The 15,505-nt window shown below is 64.1% G+C and overlaps 1 protein-coding gene across 1 annotated transcript; it reads left to right on the top strand.

The window, feature by feature from the left end:
* Positions 1–6,387: 6,387 nt before the first annotated feature.
* On the top strand, positions 6,388–14,377 carry MEX3D (mex-3 RNA binding family member D). The gene is made up of 2 exons (XM_057311420.1): positions 6,388–7,015; positions 12,961–14,377. The coding sequence occupies exons 1-2, from the start codon at positions 6,430–6,432 to the stop codon at positions 14,343–14,345; spliced, it is 1,971 nt and encodes a 656-aa protein (XP_057167403.1). The 5' UTR covers positions 6,388–6,429; the 3' UTR covers positions 14,346–14,377.
* Positions 14,378–15,505: the final 1,128 nt, after the last annotated feature.

The raw sequence follows: 15,505 nt of genomic DNA, 5'->3' as shown, positions 1-15,505 counted from the left end.
ACACAGAAAATGTGTCCACACACAGGGCACTCGGCCGCAAGCAGGAGCGCAGTGCCCACCCGCGGTCCCCCGGGGACGGACCCCGAGCCCACAACGAGCCCACAACGAGCCCATGAGGAGCCCACGACGCTCAGCGAGGGAACCAGATACAGAAGGTTGTTTTTTTTCCCCAATGTGATGTTAATTTCATGTCGGCTTGCTGAGACTGAGGGACACCCAGACAGCTGGTAAACGTGAGCTCCGCATGTGCCCACGGCTGTGGCTGGAAGAGATGAGCTTTCTTCAGTGGACGGAGTGAAGACCTGTCCCCGTCCACGCAGCACCATTCCATCCACCAGGGGCCCGAACGCAGCGCAAGGTGGAGGAAGTGCGAGCTGCTTCCCTGCCCCTGAGCTGACAGCCGAGCCGACCGGCCGCTCTTGCCTCGGACGCCGGACGCCGGTGCTCCTACTTCCCCGGCCGTAGAGCCAGACTGAACCACACCCCGGGCCCTCCCCAGCCTCCAGCCTGGCTCCAGAAGCATGGGCGCCAGTCCCCTTGTCTCCCCTGAGAGATCTCTCCTTAGGTCCTACTGGTTCTCGGGGGAGCCCACACACAGCCGGAGTGTGCGAATCCGTGTACGGGAAGGTCAGGAGAGGTCAATCCAGAGAGACGGCGCGTTCTCGGGCTCCAGGGGCTCCAGGCTCGGGGGGGAAGGCGTTCTTGTTTGGGTAATGATAATGTTCTAAAGTCAGCAGTCGTGATGATGGCACGCATTCTCAAATTTACGAAAAACCCCTGAACCATCTGCTTAAAAAGGCCAAACTGTGATACATACGAATCGTCTCTCGATTTTAACAGTAAGAAGATTTCAGGGTCTCGGGTGACCTGAAGAGTGTGCTGAGATCCCAGCCGGTTAGGAAGGAGACTGAGGGTCCCCCACACGGGTGGGGAGAGCAGGCAGCCTGCAGCGCGGACGCACAGGGGCCTGGCCAGAAATCTTAAAAAAAAAAAAAAAGACAAAAATTAACTTTGGCTGAGTTGAAGAAACGTGCCACAGGAGATAGCGAAAAGCAAGTCCATTAATGTGAAACCCCAGAGGAGGCAAAACGGGTCCCAGGGGCCGGCGGCCTGAAGAGGCCCAACAGCAAGGGGGCGGAGAGAACTTTCCGGGGTGTCGACCTGGGCAAGCAGGGCTGATCAGTGGGACAGTAAAAACAGATATGTTTTCTGAAACAAATACAACTGTGTCTGTTCACCAACTGGAATTCAAATAAACACTTGGAAAAAGAAAGGCGTGTTTCATCGCGTGTAAACTCTGTCTCAACAGCCCCTGATTCGCAAAAGTTAACTTGCATCCACCCCAAACGGCCCCCTGCACGCATTCGGATAAGCGACAAGGCTGAAAATAGAAACTGTCCAGGGAAGACAGTTCTGTGGTTTCATATTTTTTGGCAATTTTTTTCCCTTTGACTCTTTGTTATTCTTTCAAAATGTGCCCACAGAGGAGGAGGGCGCCGCTGCCTCTCCCCCTCCCTGGGCTTGGTCCGCATGGAGCACGCACTCGGGCTCCCCCCGCGGACGCCCCGGGAGCCGCTGGCCCCACCACGGCATATCTGCTATTACAGCGGTTCCCCAACAATGTTTGAAGAACTGTTTTAAAAAAAAAAAAAGTTGGGGCGCCTGGGTGGCACAGCGGTTAAAGCGTCTGCCTTCGGCTCAGGGCGTGATCCCGGCGTTCCGGGTTCGAGCCCCACGTCAGGCTCCTCCTCTATGAGCCTGCTTCTTCCTCTCCCACTCCCCCTGCTTGTGTTCCCTCTCTCACTGGCTGTCTCTATCTCTGTCAAATAAATAAATAAAAAAATCTTTAAAAAAAAAAAATTAAAAAAAAAAAAGTTAAAAAGAAAGGGGTCAACTGTCACTAAAATCCTCCTGCGGGAAATGACCATGCCCAGCCCCCGGCCCCCATGAGCCCCCTTCCCGTCCGTGGAGGAGCCTGTTCTGGACGCGTCACACACGTGGCCGTCTGTGTCTGGTTCCCTCTGTGAGAGTCGGGGGCTCGGGTCCGTCCCCGGGGCAGCGCAGGTGGGCGCCGCAGTCCTGCTTGCGGCCGAGGGACGGCCCGGTGTATTGGGACCGCGTGTGTATCCGCAGACGCACAGGTGGACGCCTGGGTCGTCTACACCTTCCACCTGCGGTGAACACGGGGTATGACTGCTTCCGTGGGTTTTCAGTTCTCCGGTTCCCGGCGGGTGGAGCTGCCAGCGTGCCGTCCCCAGCACCCTGCCTCCCTGAGGGTTTGTGGCCAGCCGCGGGCCGCTCCGGCGGGGGTCCCGTCGCGCAGGTCCCTCACGTTCATGAGCGCCTCGTGCAGGTCCAGGAGTGAGAAGGGAGAGCCCACTTCCGGGGCCCACCCCACCTCACAGGACTTCCACGCTGTTTTTATTTACAGACATCTCCAAATGCATCTCTCAAAAGACAGTTTTTAAAACTTAAAAATATGTATATATATTTTTATCACAGAAGGTTTTAAACCACAGAGCAGACACATGCAGCCCAGGCGCCGCCTCCCGAGCTCGCGAAGGCGGTTCAGGGCCCGTGCCGCCCCCCAGCACGCCGCTGCTTCCCCGTCACCCCGGAACTCTACCACAGGGATCACCACACGGAGCAGATTTGGCGGGTTCAGAGGACGACCAACAGCAGCGGCTCTCAGCGGCGGCCCCTGTGCTGCCAGGGATTCTTCACGGATAGTCTGGTTGTCCTGCCTGGGGAGGTAGGGTGGATTGCACTGTGTCCCCCCAGAAAAGACTGTCCACGTCCCAACACCTCCACCTGTGAATGGGAGCTTACTTGGAAAGAGGGTCTGGGCAGATGTAATCAGTTACGCTGAGGTCACCCTGGAGCGGAGCAGCCACGAATCCTCACAGACAGAGACGTGGGAGAAGCTGCACGATCGTGGACGCACACTGGGGCCATGTGTCCCCAGCAAGGGACGCCAAGGATGGCCAGCAACACAGGAGCCGGAAGAGGCAGGAAGGACCCTCCCTGGAGCCTTCGCAGAGCAAACGGTCCCGCCCCACCTGGACCTGGGACTTCTCGGCCCCAGGACTCAGAGAGAATACATCGGTGTTGAAAGCCACCCAGTCTGTGGTCATTTGCAAAGACCACAGGAAAGTAACGCGCAGGGAGGTGGCGCTGGTGGCTCCGGGAATCATGTACTGGGGGCCAGGGATGTGGCCGGACACACACGGTTCCCAGCAACTCCCCCCCCCCCCCCCCCCCCCCCGCCGAAGAGAATGACCCACCAAGTGTCAGCAGTGCAAGGCGAGAGGGCCTGTCCGGGCTGACCACCCACCTTTTACCTGCGGCCTCGTCCACTTCTGCCCATCCCTCACCCCATCCTGTTTCTGGTGTGTTTCAAACCACACCACAGATACCGCCTTCTGCCCCCTGAACACGGCACATGCAAACTGCTCGCTGGTCAGTGCTCTACAGGTCTTTTTATTTTCAAAAGATTTCATTTGTTTATTTCACAGAAAGAGCACGAGCAGGGGGAGCTGCAGGCAGAGGGAGAAGCAGGCTCCCCCGAGCCGGGAGCCCCACATGGGTCTCGATCCCAGGACCCGGGACCATGACCTGAGCCGAAGGCGGACGCTTCACGGACTGAGCCCCCCAGGCGCCCCTGAAGTGCGCTACCACAGGGCCGTTCCTGCCCAATCCCTACAAACACGGGCCAGGCCAGCGCGTAAGTCAGTCCGGACTTGGTGGAGCCCCAGCTCCCCTCTCCTCTTCTGGCTCCTAATCTGCTTGGTGTCGAACAGCCTCCTTTTGGAACTGGCAGTACTCTTCGCTCCTCATGGCTGGTTGCCCACAGCCAAAGGCTCAACGCCCCCCCCCCCCGCCCCTCTCCAGAGCCCCCTGCACAGGGTTCAGCAGCACTCCCCTTCCACTCGCCTTCCCCAGGCATCGTTCCCTCCCTCCCTCATTTTGCTGGAGTGCACCCTGCGGATGCTAAGCTGATTGGTGAAGACCTCGCTGGCCTGAGATGTCTTGATCCTTCCTCCCACCTGACGTAGACCTTGGGGTCAGCCAACCGTTTCCCCTGGAACCCAGGCCTTCTTTTCCCTTATTGTTCGGCATATGGCCTGGAAGCATCAGGAGTCCAGTTCCACTAACATGTCTTCCCAGGACAAGCTGCGGGGCCTGGCTATCCCCTTCTATGATTTCTTGGACAACTTCCCTCCATTTCCCCTCTGCTTTCTCTGGGATTCTTGGACTGTTCCTCTGTTTTCTCCCGCTCTCCCAGTTCCCTCTTGTCTTTTTGCCGGACTTTCTAGATTTCTCCAACTTGAATCTTCCAACTTCCTGTTGAAAATTTAATGCCAGCTACTGCGCCAACTTCCAAGCCCTCATTCTGTCCTCCTCTGTCACCTTCCCATTGGCTGGACACCGGAAGTGTGAGCAGGGCCTGCACGCCCCCCAGGTATGCTGGTGTCTCCAGGGGGCGGCCGGGAGCTGGGGGCAGGGTCCCCCAGGCCACTCTATCCTTGTTTCCCCCCCAATGGTAGATGCTGCCTCCCCTCCCAAGTCCCCCAAAGGGAGGGACATGTGTATGGGGCCCGGGAGCAGAAACGGGAAAGCAGAAAGGCACCCAGCGCGTCTGAAGACCTCTCCCCGGGGACTGACAGAGCACGTATGTGGGGGGGCACGACCTCCAGAGGTGCATCCCGGAGCAGACTGCTCTGCGGCACCGGCAATTTCTTTTCCCTTTGCCCGCTCCAATGCCCAGCCTCCACCTTTGACTTCTCCCCACTCCATCCCACCCCCTGCTCCCTCCTGAACCCCCTTTTCAGTGCTTACCCCCTGCTCCCTTTTGTTTCTCCCTCTCCCTCCTCCAGCTCACCCACACCGCAGCCCAGCCCACCTGCTTCCACCCTGGCTGGGGCCCCAGGAAGGAGGGTCAGCACTGCCAAGGCCTGGCCCTGAGAAAACGCAGTGATGGTGAGTGCTGGGGGTAGTAGGGAAGGGGCACCTAAGGCTAGCCAGCTGGGCCTGGTCCTGAAACACCAGTGGACATTTCTGTGGGGGAGATGGGGACAAGGCCTGTGGCCAGGAAACAAGGAGGGTGTGCCGGGTCGCCAATCAATCACACAGAGTGCTTCAGAGAGCGCCGCGGATCTGCAGGTCCCTCCAGGTCCTCTGAAACCTTGGTCCCGCGGGGAGGGAACGGGACATATATTATTATGAAGTAATTAATACTCATGAGTATTCAACTGCACAAAAGAGAAGTCTGGGACCCTGAGACAGGAACTTGGGCTGGATGTGACTTGGAGGGTCAGGAAAGACATTTCAGGGTGGGGAAGTGTTCCAGGCACGGGCAACAAGGCAGGGAGGCGCGAGGGCCCTAATCAGGGGCACCTGTCAGGGCAGTCTGAGAGGGTGGGGAAAATTCCCGGGAGGTGAAGGAGGCTGTGGCTCAGGCGCTGTATGGGGCAGGGGACGGGGACCCCCAGTCAGGGGGAGAGCTGCCGGCAGGCAGAGAGGGCAGGCCGCTCCCACGCCCACCTAGGGAGCTGGTGTCCTCCGCCCCACGTTCCCCGTCCAGGCAGGAACCCGGGCCGGGGTACGCTCGGAGGAGGGGCGGATGCACCCGCTGCGGTCCAGCCTGCTCCCAGCCCACGGATCGTGAGCGTTCGCCCAGGGAGAAGCCGGAGGGCTCCCTCCCCCACCGCGGGCAACAGAAGACCCCGAAGGGCAGCTGGAGGGAGGGCCGCTGGGGCAGGGCGGCGCTGGAGGTGGGCACGCAGGGCAGGGCGACCGGCGCCCCGGGAGCGGGAGGGTCCTCCGGCCGGCCGAAACCAGCCCAGGCCGGGAAGCACCGCCGCCCACGTGGCGTAGGCTCCGGCTCGGGCCGCCCCCTCTCCAGGGCGCCCACCGGGGGCCGGGTGCGCGCGGGGCCGGGCCGCGGGAAGGGCCGCGCGCTGAGGGCTGGAGGGGCGCCGGGGCCCCCGCGGGCACCTACCTGCGGCCGCGCCCGCGCCCCGCGCCCCGCGCCCCGCCACGTGACCGCGCCCCGCCCCGCGCGCGCGTGCGCCCTGCCGGCTCCCCATTGTTGGCCGCGCGCGCGTCACGGGGCGGGGCGGGGCGGCCGGAGGAGGGCGGCGGGCGGGCGGGAGGGAAGCAGCGTCCGCGCCGCCGCCGCCGCCGCCGCCGCCGCCGCCGAGCCCCCGCCGCCGAGGAGCAAGCAGAGTCGCGCCGCCGCCCCGCCGCCCGCGGCCCGAGCAGCCCCGCGCCGCCGCCCCGCCCCGCCGTGCCCGCCCCGCCGCTGGATGCCGGCGGCCGGCGGCCCAGCTCTCAGAGGCGGAGCGCGGCGGCGCGGGCGGCGGCGGCGGCGGCGCGGGCGGCCGGCGGCCGAGAGGCGGGGGCGCGGGCCCGAGCGCTAGCGCCGCCATGCCCGGCTCCACCGGCCAGCCCGACGGCGGCGGCGGCGACCCCAGCCTGCGCCCCCCGCCCCCGCCGCCCCCGCCGCCGCCGCCGCCGCCGCCCCTGCCCCTGCCCGAGGGCGCCGAGGAGGAGGCCGCGCCCGACGACGCGGCCGCCGCCGCCGCGCTGCGCCTGGCGCTGGACCAGCTCTCGGGGCTGGGGCTGGGGGGCGCGGGCGGCCCGGACGAGGAGGCGGCGGCCGCGGGCGGCGGGGACGGCGCGGCGGCGGTGGGCGGCGCGGACGGCGGGGCGGCGGCGGAGCCTGCGCCCCCCGACGGGCCAGAGACTGGCGCGCCCGCGGTGGCCGAGGCCGTGGCGCCGGGCTCGCTGGCGCTGCTGGAGCCCGACGTGAGCCCGCCGCCGCCGCCGCCGCCCCGGCAGTCGCCGCCCGACGTGTTCGCCGGCTTCGCGCCCCACCCCGCGGCCCTGGGCCCCCAGACGCTGCTGGCCGAGCAGATGAGCGTGATCGGCAGCCGCAAGAAGAGCGTGAACATGACCGAGTGCGTGCCCGTGCCCAGCTCCGAGCACGTCGCCGAGATCGTGGGTCGCCAGGGTGAGTGGCCGCCGTCTGGGGCGCCGCCCCCGGGGTCCCCGCACCGCGCGCCCTGGGGAGGGGGCCGCCCCAGCCCAGCCCGCGGCCGGACGCCAGGCCCTGGCCACGCCCCGTGTGGGCCCCGGCCTCAGTGGCCGCCTGTGCGCCTTTGTCCTGCCGCGGGCCGCGGGAGAAAGTTGGGCGCAGCCCGCGCTCCTCCCCTCCACGCTCCGTTCCGCCGCTGCCTTTGTCTGGGCACCTCCAGCCCGGTCAAGCCCCTCTGTGCGCCGCCTCTGCTCAGGCCCTGGGCCGCCTGCTGTGACATCCCAAGAACCAGGGGGCCGGGCTGGGCGGTGGGCGCTGCACACCCAAAGCAGGCACGGGGTGGGCTCGCAGGGGCTTGGGGGTGGCTCGGGGGCGGGGCAGGGGGGCTCAGGCAGGGTCAAGAGAGAAGTTCGGCGTACAAAGAAGGTGCACATCTCCACTTGCCAGCCTGGGAGCCCTGCTGGGGGTGGGGGGGAGCACAGGATGAGAGAGGATCCCCACCTCGCTCTCAGCCCCGAATTCCGGGATGTGGGGACATGCTTAAGGACCAGCTGTAAAAGCTCTCCTGAGATCCAGGCTCCTAGCCCTCCCCTGGCAGGCCCAGGGTGTGGGGGTCCCAGCAGCAGCATTGTCAGAGTCCCTGTGGCCGCCCCATTGTTCTCTTTGTTAGAGAGCCAGTCTGAGATTTGCAGGGTGACATCAGGCCGGCCGCCGCTCATTGGCCCTGGAGCTGGAGCTGCGGGCGGGCGGCCAGGAGGGTGGTGGGCAGTGCTCCTCCGGACACACGCCCACCCACCCTTTTAGCCAGCTGCCCACAGCCCCAACTTTCTCCTGCCTTCTGCCTGCACCTCCCTGTTTCCCACTCCCTGCTGGTAGGCCAGGTTCTAGAACTTGGGGTGGGGTCTGGGCGGGGCTTGAGGTGGAGCTGCAGGACATTCAAGCTGGCCTTTGGGGGCTCAGTAACAGGAGCGGGGGCGGGGGCTTGAATTGCAGGGTGACTTGTCACCCCTGCCACCGGGGGGCAGAGGACCACAGGGATGCTCTGGGCACTGCCCTCTCAGAGTTCTGGGTGGGAGGGGTGGTTTGGCCCGTGAGCCCTTTGGCTTTGGGTGCAGGTGCAGCCCATCAGGTGTCCCTCCCCCCCAATCTGGACACCAGGAGAGCCAGGTGTCATCGTGCTGGGCTGACGGACAGACCAGGACTTGGGACCAGGGGAGGGGGACAAGTGGTCCTCTGAGCCCTGTCGGCTGCCTCCCATGGGCAGGCACAGCAGGACTCCAGGCCTGACCGTGCCCCTGCAGCACCCTGCCTCGGCCCCTTCCCTGCCCCAGTCACCACACCTGCACTGGATGTATAACAGGACCGCTGCCATGTGCAGAGCGTGCAGACGCCGGCCGAGGGCAGGGGGGCGGCCGTGGAAACCCAGCCTGGGGGCTGTTGTCCAGGGTCCCTAGGCTGATCTGCCGGCTGGCAGAGCACGGAGCAGGAGAGCGTGTGTCCTGTGAATGCGCGTGTTCTGGCCCCGGGGTCCTCCGGAGAGGCTGAGGCCACCGCAGTGGTGGCAGGAGTCAAGCAGAGGGCGTCCGAGCCTGTGCCTTTGGTTGTGGGGGAGCAGGCTGGGGGGGTCAGCCCCCCACCCCGACCCCCCGCTGTGATTTTGGGCACCTGTTTATTGGATGCCAGCCTGGGGTCCTGCTGGTGGCAGACAGGAAGGCAGGCTCTGGGGGGGGTGCCGACGGGGCTGGCTCTGTGACCCTGGGCACATGAGCTCTCCTATCTGTGATGGGGGGACAGCACCTCCCTCGGGGGGTTTTGTGAGGGTTCTCCAGCCAGAGGGTTCTAATCCCAACCGCGGGTTGGTACACAGTAGTACTCTCTAAGGGGGGCGCAGGGTCTTGGGGAGGGAAGCATGAATGCCAGGACAGGTTGGCCCCTTTGGCAGCCCTTGACTCTCCCAGCTCTAGGACCATCTGTAGCTCCCATCTTCTCCCACCCAGGTGTCAAGCACAGCCTGGAAGACATTTTCTGCCCCAATCCTGACCCCTCCCTTCCTGCAATCACCCGTCCAGTCTCCGCCCTGGGGGTTCCTGGACACAAAGCCTGTCCCCTCTAACCGTCCTGGCTCTCAAGAGGGCAGAAGGCACAGCTTACTGTGAACTCCTCCTCTGTCAAACCCCAGGTCCAGGGGCCACTCTGTCCCCTAGAGGGCAGGCCAGAGTCTCACAGACCTGGGGTCTACCCTTACCCTGAGGCTCACTTGCCGTTCTCTGAGCTGATTTTTCCATCCTAGAGTGGGTCCCTGCACTTGGTGGGGACAGGATCAGTGATCACAACCCCTGGGAGTTCTCTGTTCTCCCTGAGGCTGAGTGGCCTGGAAGGTACCCTGCATGGGAGCCTCGACCTGCCCCGCCTCACGGAGCCTCGAGAGATCCCCCGGAGAAGGTCTTCTGTAGCTGCTGGCCACAGCAGGCAGAGACACGGGCCAGAGCCGGTCGGCAGGGCTGGGACTCGAACCTCAGTCGCTCTGGCTCTGTCTGTGCTGCAGGGAACAGAGGTGGCCCGGGAGAGGACTTTCTATTTTCCAAAGCTCCAGGACTGGGGGAGTCCGTAAAGGTCACTTGGGAGGCTGGTGCCCACTTGTCCTCAGTGTGACCTTGGACCCGGTCCTCCTGAGAGTCTGCCGTTAGCACCCTGGCTGGGCTGGGTGGTGAGCACCCCGCCAGCTGCCCGGAGGTCTGGGTCAGGAGTGAGAATGAGTGAGTGAAGGATGACCGTGCTGGGCTGTGCCGGCCATCACCCAGGGTCCCGCTGTCTCTGCCGCTGTCAGGCGAGGGCCCCCTCAGTTGGGGGAAGGCTGCTGCACTCGCGGCTCTCCCTCGCTGACCCCCTGTGCCTGGCCCCCTCCTGCGGGCCTTGGGTGCTTTTTCTGGCAGCTGGGGTTGCAGCGGGGCTGTCAGTGGGGCTCGGGCCTGGTGTTCCTATTTATCCACTGTGGGTCCGGGTTGGGGGTCCATTTTGTTGGCCTGCAAAGGCCTTCCCTGTGTCCAGAGGGTCTCCGTGCCCATTTGACAGATGAGCCGCCGCCCCCCCCCCCCCCCCCCCCGCAGACCCACCCTGCTGTGATGTGGCCCAGCCAGGACTGGGCTCATTTTGGCCCCACTTTGGGGAGAGCACCCCACTGGGTTTGGGGTGATGGTCGTTGTGAGGATTTGTCCCAGCCCTGTCCTGCTTCCAGATCTCTGTACCTGCTGTGCTCTCAGCCAGGAGCCCTCCCCTGGCACGTGTCCTTCCAAAGGTGACCTCTTCTGCTCCCCCTCACGGCCTTGAGGTTTTGTTGATAAGTGTAGCCTGTGGTTCCTGTGTGGGGTCCCTGGGGGCAGCACCTGGAGCGCCCGAGCTCCTGAGTGCCCAGCCCACGGGAGGTCAGGACCCCAGAATGAGGTCATATGGGCGATGGGATCAGGCTCCACTTGGGGACCTGAGGCACCCCCGTCTGAGGGGAGGCTCCGGCTGCCGTGAGGAGGGAGTTGACCGAATGGGGGGGGCGGTCACCTCCATTCCCACACACACCTGCTTGAGTGAGCATCCTGGTGGCCAGGCCCAGGGCTCTGCCTCTCAGCCTGTTACCCGTCGGAAGCTGTAGCCCCGGGTTCCCCGCTAGCACACGGCTTGGCCCCTGACCACCCCCACTGTTGCCTGTCTGGTCCTCCCGCCAGGGCAGGTGTGTGGCCCCATTCACTCTCCCTGCCCCGATTCCCCGACCTGGCAGTCCCACCCCCTCTCAAAGTCTGCCCCTTAGGGTGCCGGCGTGGGTGGGGCTTGGGCCCTGGGTGTCACAGCCAAAATGCAGTCAGTGAATTTGTCTCTTCCGGGAGGGGGCGGGCCGGGGGCCAGCTCTGTCCTCAGCCAGTTCCGTGTGACCGGGAACAAGGGCTGCTTCTCCGGCCGTGCAGAGGGTGCCCCCGCACATGTGGGTGTCATCCCCTGCCCCTTCTCCTGGCCTGGCCTCCCTGTCCCCGCATGGGCCTGCGGGGAAGGAACACTTCAGGTGAGGTTACGATCCCCCTGCCAGCCGCCTCTGAGACTCATGACGGCAGGGCACCTGCCTGGGGTGCTGGGTCTGGGCCCTTCTCTTCCTGATGAGGAAACGGAGGCCCAGGACAGGCCTTCAAGTGGCCAAGTGTAATCCCAGTGCACTGGCCCTTCCTTACAGCCCTCCAGCCTCGGGGAGTTCGGGAAGGTGGAACTGAGACGTGTGTGCTGGGGTCCCGCTGTAGTCCATGTGGGCTTCCTGGAGGAAGGGGTGCTGGGCTGTGACTTGATGCAGAGAAGGGGCTGCAGGCACTGTTGCAGATGGGAAAGGTCGTGGAGGGGGGAGGCAGTGAGGCCAGGTCAGGGGAGCCGCAGAGAGGGAAGGACTGACGTGTGTGATTGGAAAGCTTTCCTCCCAGCTGCCAAGTGGGGAGGGAACCGCCGTCGGGGCAGAAGTGGAGGCAGCCCCAGGTCAGGATGGGTTTGGGGGGATGCCAGTGAGACGACGCTGGCACCGAGAGGGAGGACACCAGGCGGGGGAGGGGGAGTGGCTCAGGACCCAGGAGAGGGGGTAGAAGCTGCCGTGCCCCCCCCCCCGGGAGATGTCTGACCCCGGTTCACTGGGCTCTGCTTTTGCTCAAAGCCTCGATTGGGCTGCTGTCCTTGGGCTCAGGGTGAGGCTGCCCCCCCACCCCCAGACACCCCTCCCGTCTCCCAGTGCCCCCTCAGGCCCCCTCAGGCCAGGCAGCCGCACTGGTCCCGCTAACTTTGTATCTTCTGCTCCCAGAGAAATTAGCAACACTGTTCTCTCTGTGCCGCCTCTGGATTGAAACAATGTCCCTGTGTCCCTGGAGCCGCCCCAGAGCCGGCAGGGGGGTCTTCCAGACTCGTGGGCCCGGACTCAAGATGTCTTAACAGGCCCCGGGGCTGGGGGCGGGGGTATCAGACAGCCGGGCCGGCACCCCCATCAAAGACCCTGCCTCTGACCCCACCCGGCGCGCAGATCTGCCCCCTCCACAGGGCAGGCCCCCGGCCCGGCCAGTGACAAACCACAGTGCCCTGCCCTTGAGCGTCCCCGCAGAAGCTGGGACCACCGGGGCCTTAGGAGCTGACCTGAGTTAGGGCACAGCAGACCTGGGCTTCCCTTGGGCTGGGGAGGGCCGGTTGGTCAGGAGAAAACCCTAGGCGGTTTGCACAGTCTGACTCCGGGCTGTCCTGCCCGTCCGCCGGGGAGTTGGGGTCAGGGGCGTGCAGTAGTGTCCCTAGGACTGACCTACCACACTGGGTGGCTGCAAATGATAGAAACCATCCTCACCCTGTTCTGAGGGCGCGAGTAGAGAGCCGAGGTGTCGGCAGGGCCACGCGCTCTCCAGAGACTGCAGACCACCTGTGCGGCCAGCTCTCCTGGCTTCTGGAGGCCGGCAGACCTCCTGTCCCTAGTCTCGTGCTGCCTCGTCCCCATCTCTGCTTCGTCCTCACAGGGCTGCCTGTCTCCTCTGTGTCTTTGTCCCTCCTCTTGTAAGGACACCTGTCACTGGGTTCAGGACCACCCTATGCCAGTATAACCTCGTGTTAACTAATTACACCTGCCAGACATTTTCAAATGAGGTCCTGTTCACAAGTACCAGGTGGTCTGAATTTTGGGACACACTGTTCCATCCACAGTGGGGTCCTCCTTGCCTTCTTGCCTTTTTGCCAAACCCATCACCACCTGCAAGTCTGGGACCGGAGGGGAAACGGAGAACCGTGTGTCTGAGGATACAGCCCAGGCTGGTGTGGCCGAGGAGTGGGGGGGCTCCCAGCCCCACTTGCGGGCTGGCCCCCGCAGCTGCCAGCCGCGGAGGGGGCCCCATCCTCACTGTGTCTCCCCCCACCCCCTCACCACCCAGGGTGCAAGATCAAGGCTCTGCGTGCTAAGACAAATACATACATCAAGACGCCGGTGCGTGGGGAGGAGCCGGTGTTCATCGTGACTGGCCGCAAGGAGGACGTGGAGATGGCCAAGCGCGAGATCCTGTCCGCCGCCGAGCACTTCTCCGTGATCCGCGCCACGCGCAGCAAGGCCGGCGGGCTGCCCGGCGCCGCGCAGGGTCCGCCTAACCTGCCAGGACAGACCACCATCCAGGTGCGCGTGCCCTACCGCGTGGTGGGGCTGGTGGTGGGGCCCAAGGGCGCCACCATCAAGCGCATCCAGCAGCGGACGCACACGTACATCGTGACGCCTGGGCGCGACAAGGAGCCCGTGTTCGCCGTGACGGGCATGCCCGAGAACGTGGATCGGGCGCGCGAGGAGATCGAGGCGCACATCACGCTGCGCACGGGCGCCTTCACCGATGCGGGCCCCGACAGTGACTTCCACGCCAACGGCACCGACGTCTGTCTGGACTTGCTCGGAACGGCGGCCGGCCTCTGGGCCAAGGCCCCCAACCCTGGGCGGCGGCCGCCCGCGCCCACGGCCGGCCTCCGCGGGGACGGGGCCCTGGGGGCCCCCGGGGGACCCGAGGCCTTCTACGCGGGGGGCCGCGGGGGGCCGTCGGTGCCCGATGCGGGCCCTGCCAGCCCCTACGGAGGCTCGGGCAACGGGGGCTTCACCTTCGGCGGGGACGGCCCGGGGGCCCCGTCGGGGCCGCCCGTCCCCGAGGACTGTGACTTCGGCTTCGACTTCCTGGCGCTGGACCTGACCGTGCCCGCCGCGGCCACCATCTGGGCCCCCTTCGAGCGGGCCGCGCCGCTGCCGGCCTTCAGCAGCTGCTCGGCCGTCAATGGGGCCCCCGCGCCGCCCGCCCCGGGTGCCCGGCGCAGCAGCGGGGCCGGCACGCCGCGTCACTCGCCCACGCTGCCCGAGCCCGGGGGCCTGGCCCTGGAGCTCCCGCTGGCCCGCCGCGGAGCCCCGGACCCGGTGGGCACCCTGGCCTGGCGGCCGGCGCAGGGCACCCTGTCGTCCTTCTCCGGCAGCGCCGGCTTCTCCGCGGCCACCTCGCTGCCCAGCAGTTCCTCGGCCTCTGCATGTGCCCCCCTGGACTCCGGGGCCTCCGAGGGCGGCCGCAAGCCCCCGGCGGCCGCGTCGTCGGCCGCCCCGCCCCCGGCCGCCTCCGCCCCTGCCTTGGCGCGGGAGTGCGTGGTGTGCGCCGAGGGCGAGGTGATGGCCGCGCTGGTGCCCTGCGGCCACAACCTCTTCTGCATGGATTGCGCCGTCCGCATCTGCGGCAAGAGCGAGCCCGAGTGCCCGGCCTGCCGCACGCCCGCCACCCAGGCCATTCATATCTTTTCCTAGCGGCTCGGCTGGCCGCCGCAGGCCGGGGGGGGGTGGGGGGTGGGGGGGCGCGGCGGGGGCGGCGGGGCCAGCCCTTCACAGACGAGCTTTAACTCGGTCCCAGGCGTGGAGACGGCTGCCCGACGGCATCTCAGTTCCTAACGAACAGTATTGAGTCGACAGGTTAAAATAAAACAGAGAGAAAAGGTCTGCTTGCACTTTTTATTTAAGACTCCCCGCCCCCCCAGGGTGATCTTTTTAAGGAAAAAGAAAAATATATATATATGTATACATATATATGTATATATATATATACACACACGATTTTTACAACTCGGTTGTCCTTCTTTGGGACGTGGATTTCTGACTTGTCAGCGCTGGCTCCGGAGGCGGCTGCAGCCTCTGCGAATCCCCGCGAGGAGAGTGGCCACATTTTTACTCCCTCCGGGGCGGCTAATCGGTTACCCTTTTGTATGCTGGCGGACAGGCTGGAGGGGCAGGGGGGGAGGCGGGGGGAGGGGGGGCCCAACCAGAAATTTCTAACTTTTTGTTTTTAATTATTAATCCCCTTCTGCTGTGGTTTCTGTTGTCAGTTTTTAAATTTTTTTAAATTGTTTTTTTTTAAACTTTTACTTTTTACCTCTTGTGTATATGTAGGGAATTTATAGGGAAATATGTACTTTATGGAATAAATTTTAAGAACTAAAATATATTTTATTTTAAATAAAGTAACGGACCTTTAATCTTACACAGCTAAATTACGATTATATATTTGCTGAGCTGACTTAAGGGTTCAGAAAATTGTATCAAGAGTTTTATTTTTTGACTTCAAAGCCTTCTTAATAAAGTCTTTTTACTACATGTGAGCCCTTGGCGTGGTGTGGGGCGGGTGGGCATGGGAGAGGGAGGACTGGGGGAGGTGTGCTCAGAGCCAGCCCCCTCGCCCCCTAATTTTCCAGATAAAGGAATTTGGACTCAGGATATAATCCACGCACAAGCCCAGGCTCTTCTAAGCGTAAACGCCCAGCACTGTGCCTGGTTCCAGATGAGGGCACTGGGTCTGGAGGAGAAGGTGGTGCAGATAGGCCCCCCTTTTCCTGAGGCTCAGGTCCCCTACATTCCAGGGGACAGCCAACCATGGGGCCGGCTATGGCCGCCGTGGAGGGAGGGGTGCCAGGCTC

Source organism: Ursus arctos, unplaced genomic scaffold (genome assembly GCF_023065955.2).
Source record: "Ursus arctos isolate Adak ecotype North America unplaced genomic scaffold, UrsArc2.0 scaffold_14, whole genome shotgun sequence".
Taxonomy (NCBI): Eukaryota; Metazoa; Chordata; class Mammalia; order Carnivora; family Ursidae; genus Ursus; species Ursus arctos.
Note: the sequence above shows the minus strand (reverse complement) of the source record. Positions and strands in the feature narration are given on the sequence as shown.

Bases quoted from the DNA above. Each gene is read 5' to 3' on its own strand.
- MEX3D (XM_057311420.1), top strand. From the start codon at position 6,430: ATGCCCGGCTCCACCGGCCAGCCCGACGGCGGCGGCGGCGACCCCAGC. The intron at 7,016-12,960 runs GTGAGTGGCCGC...CTCACCACCCAG, and splicing joins CGAGATCGTGGGTCGCCAGG to GGTGCAAGATCAAGGCTCTG.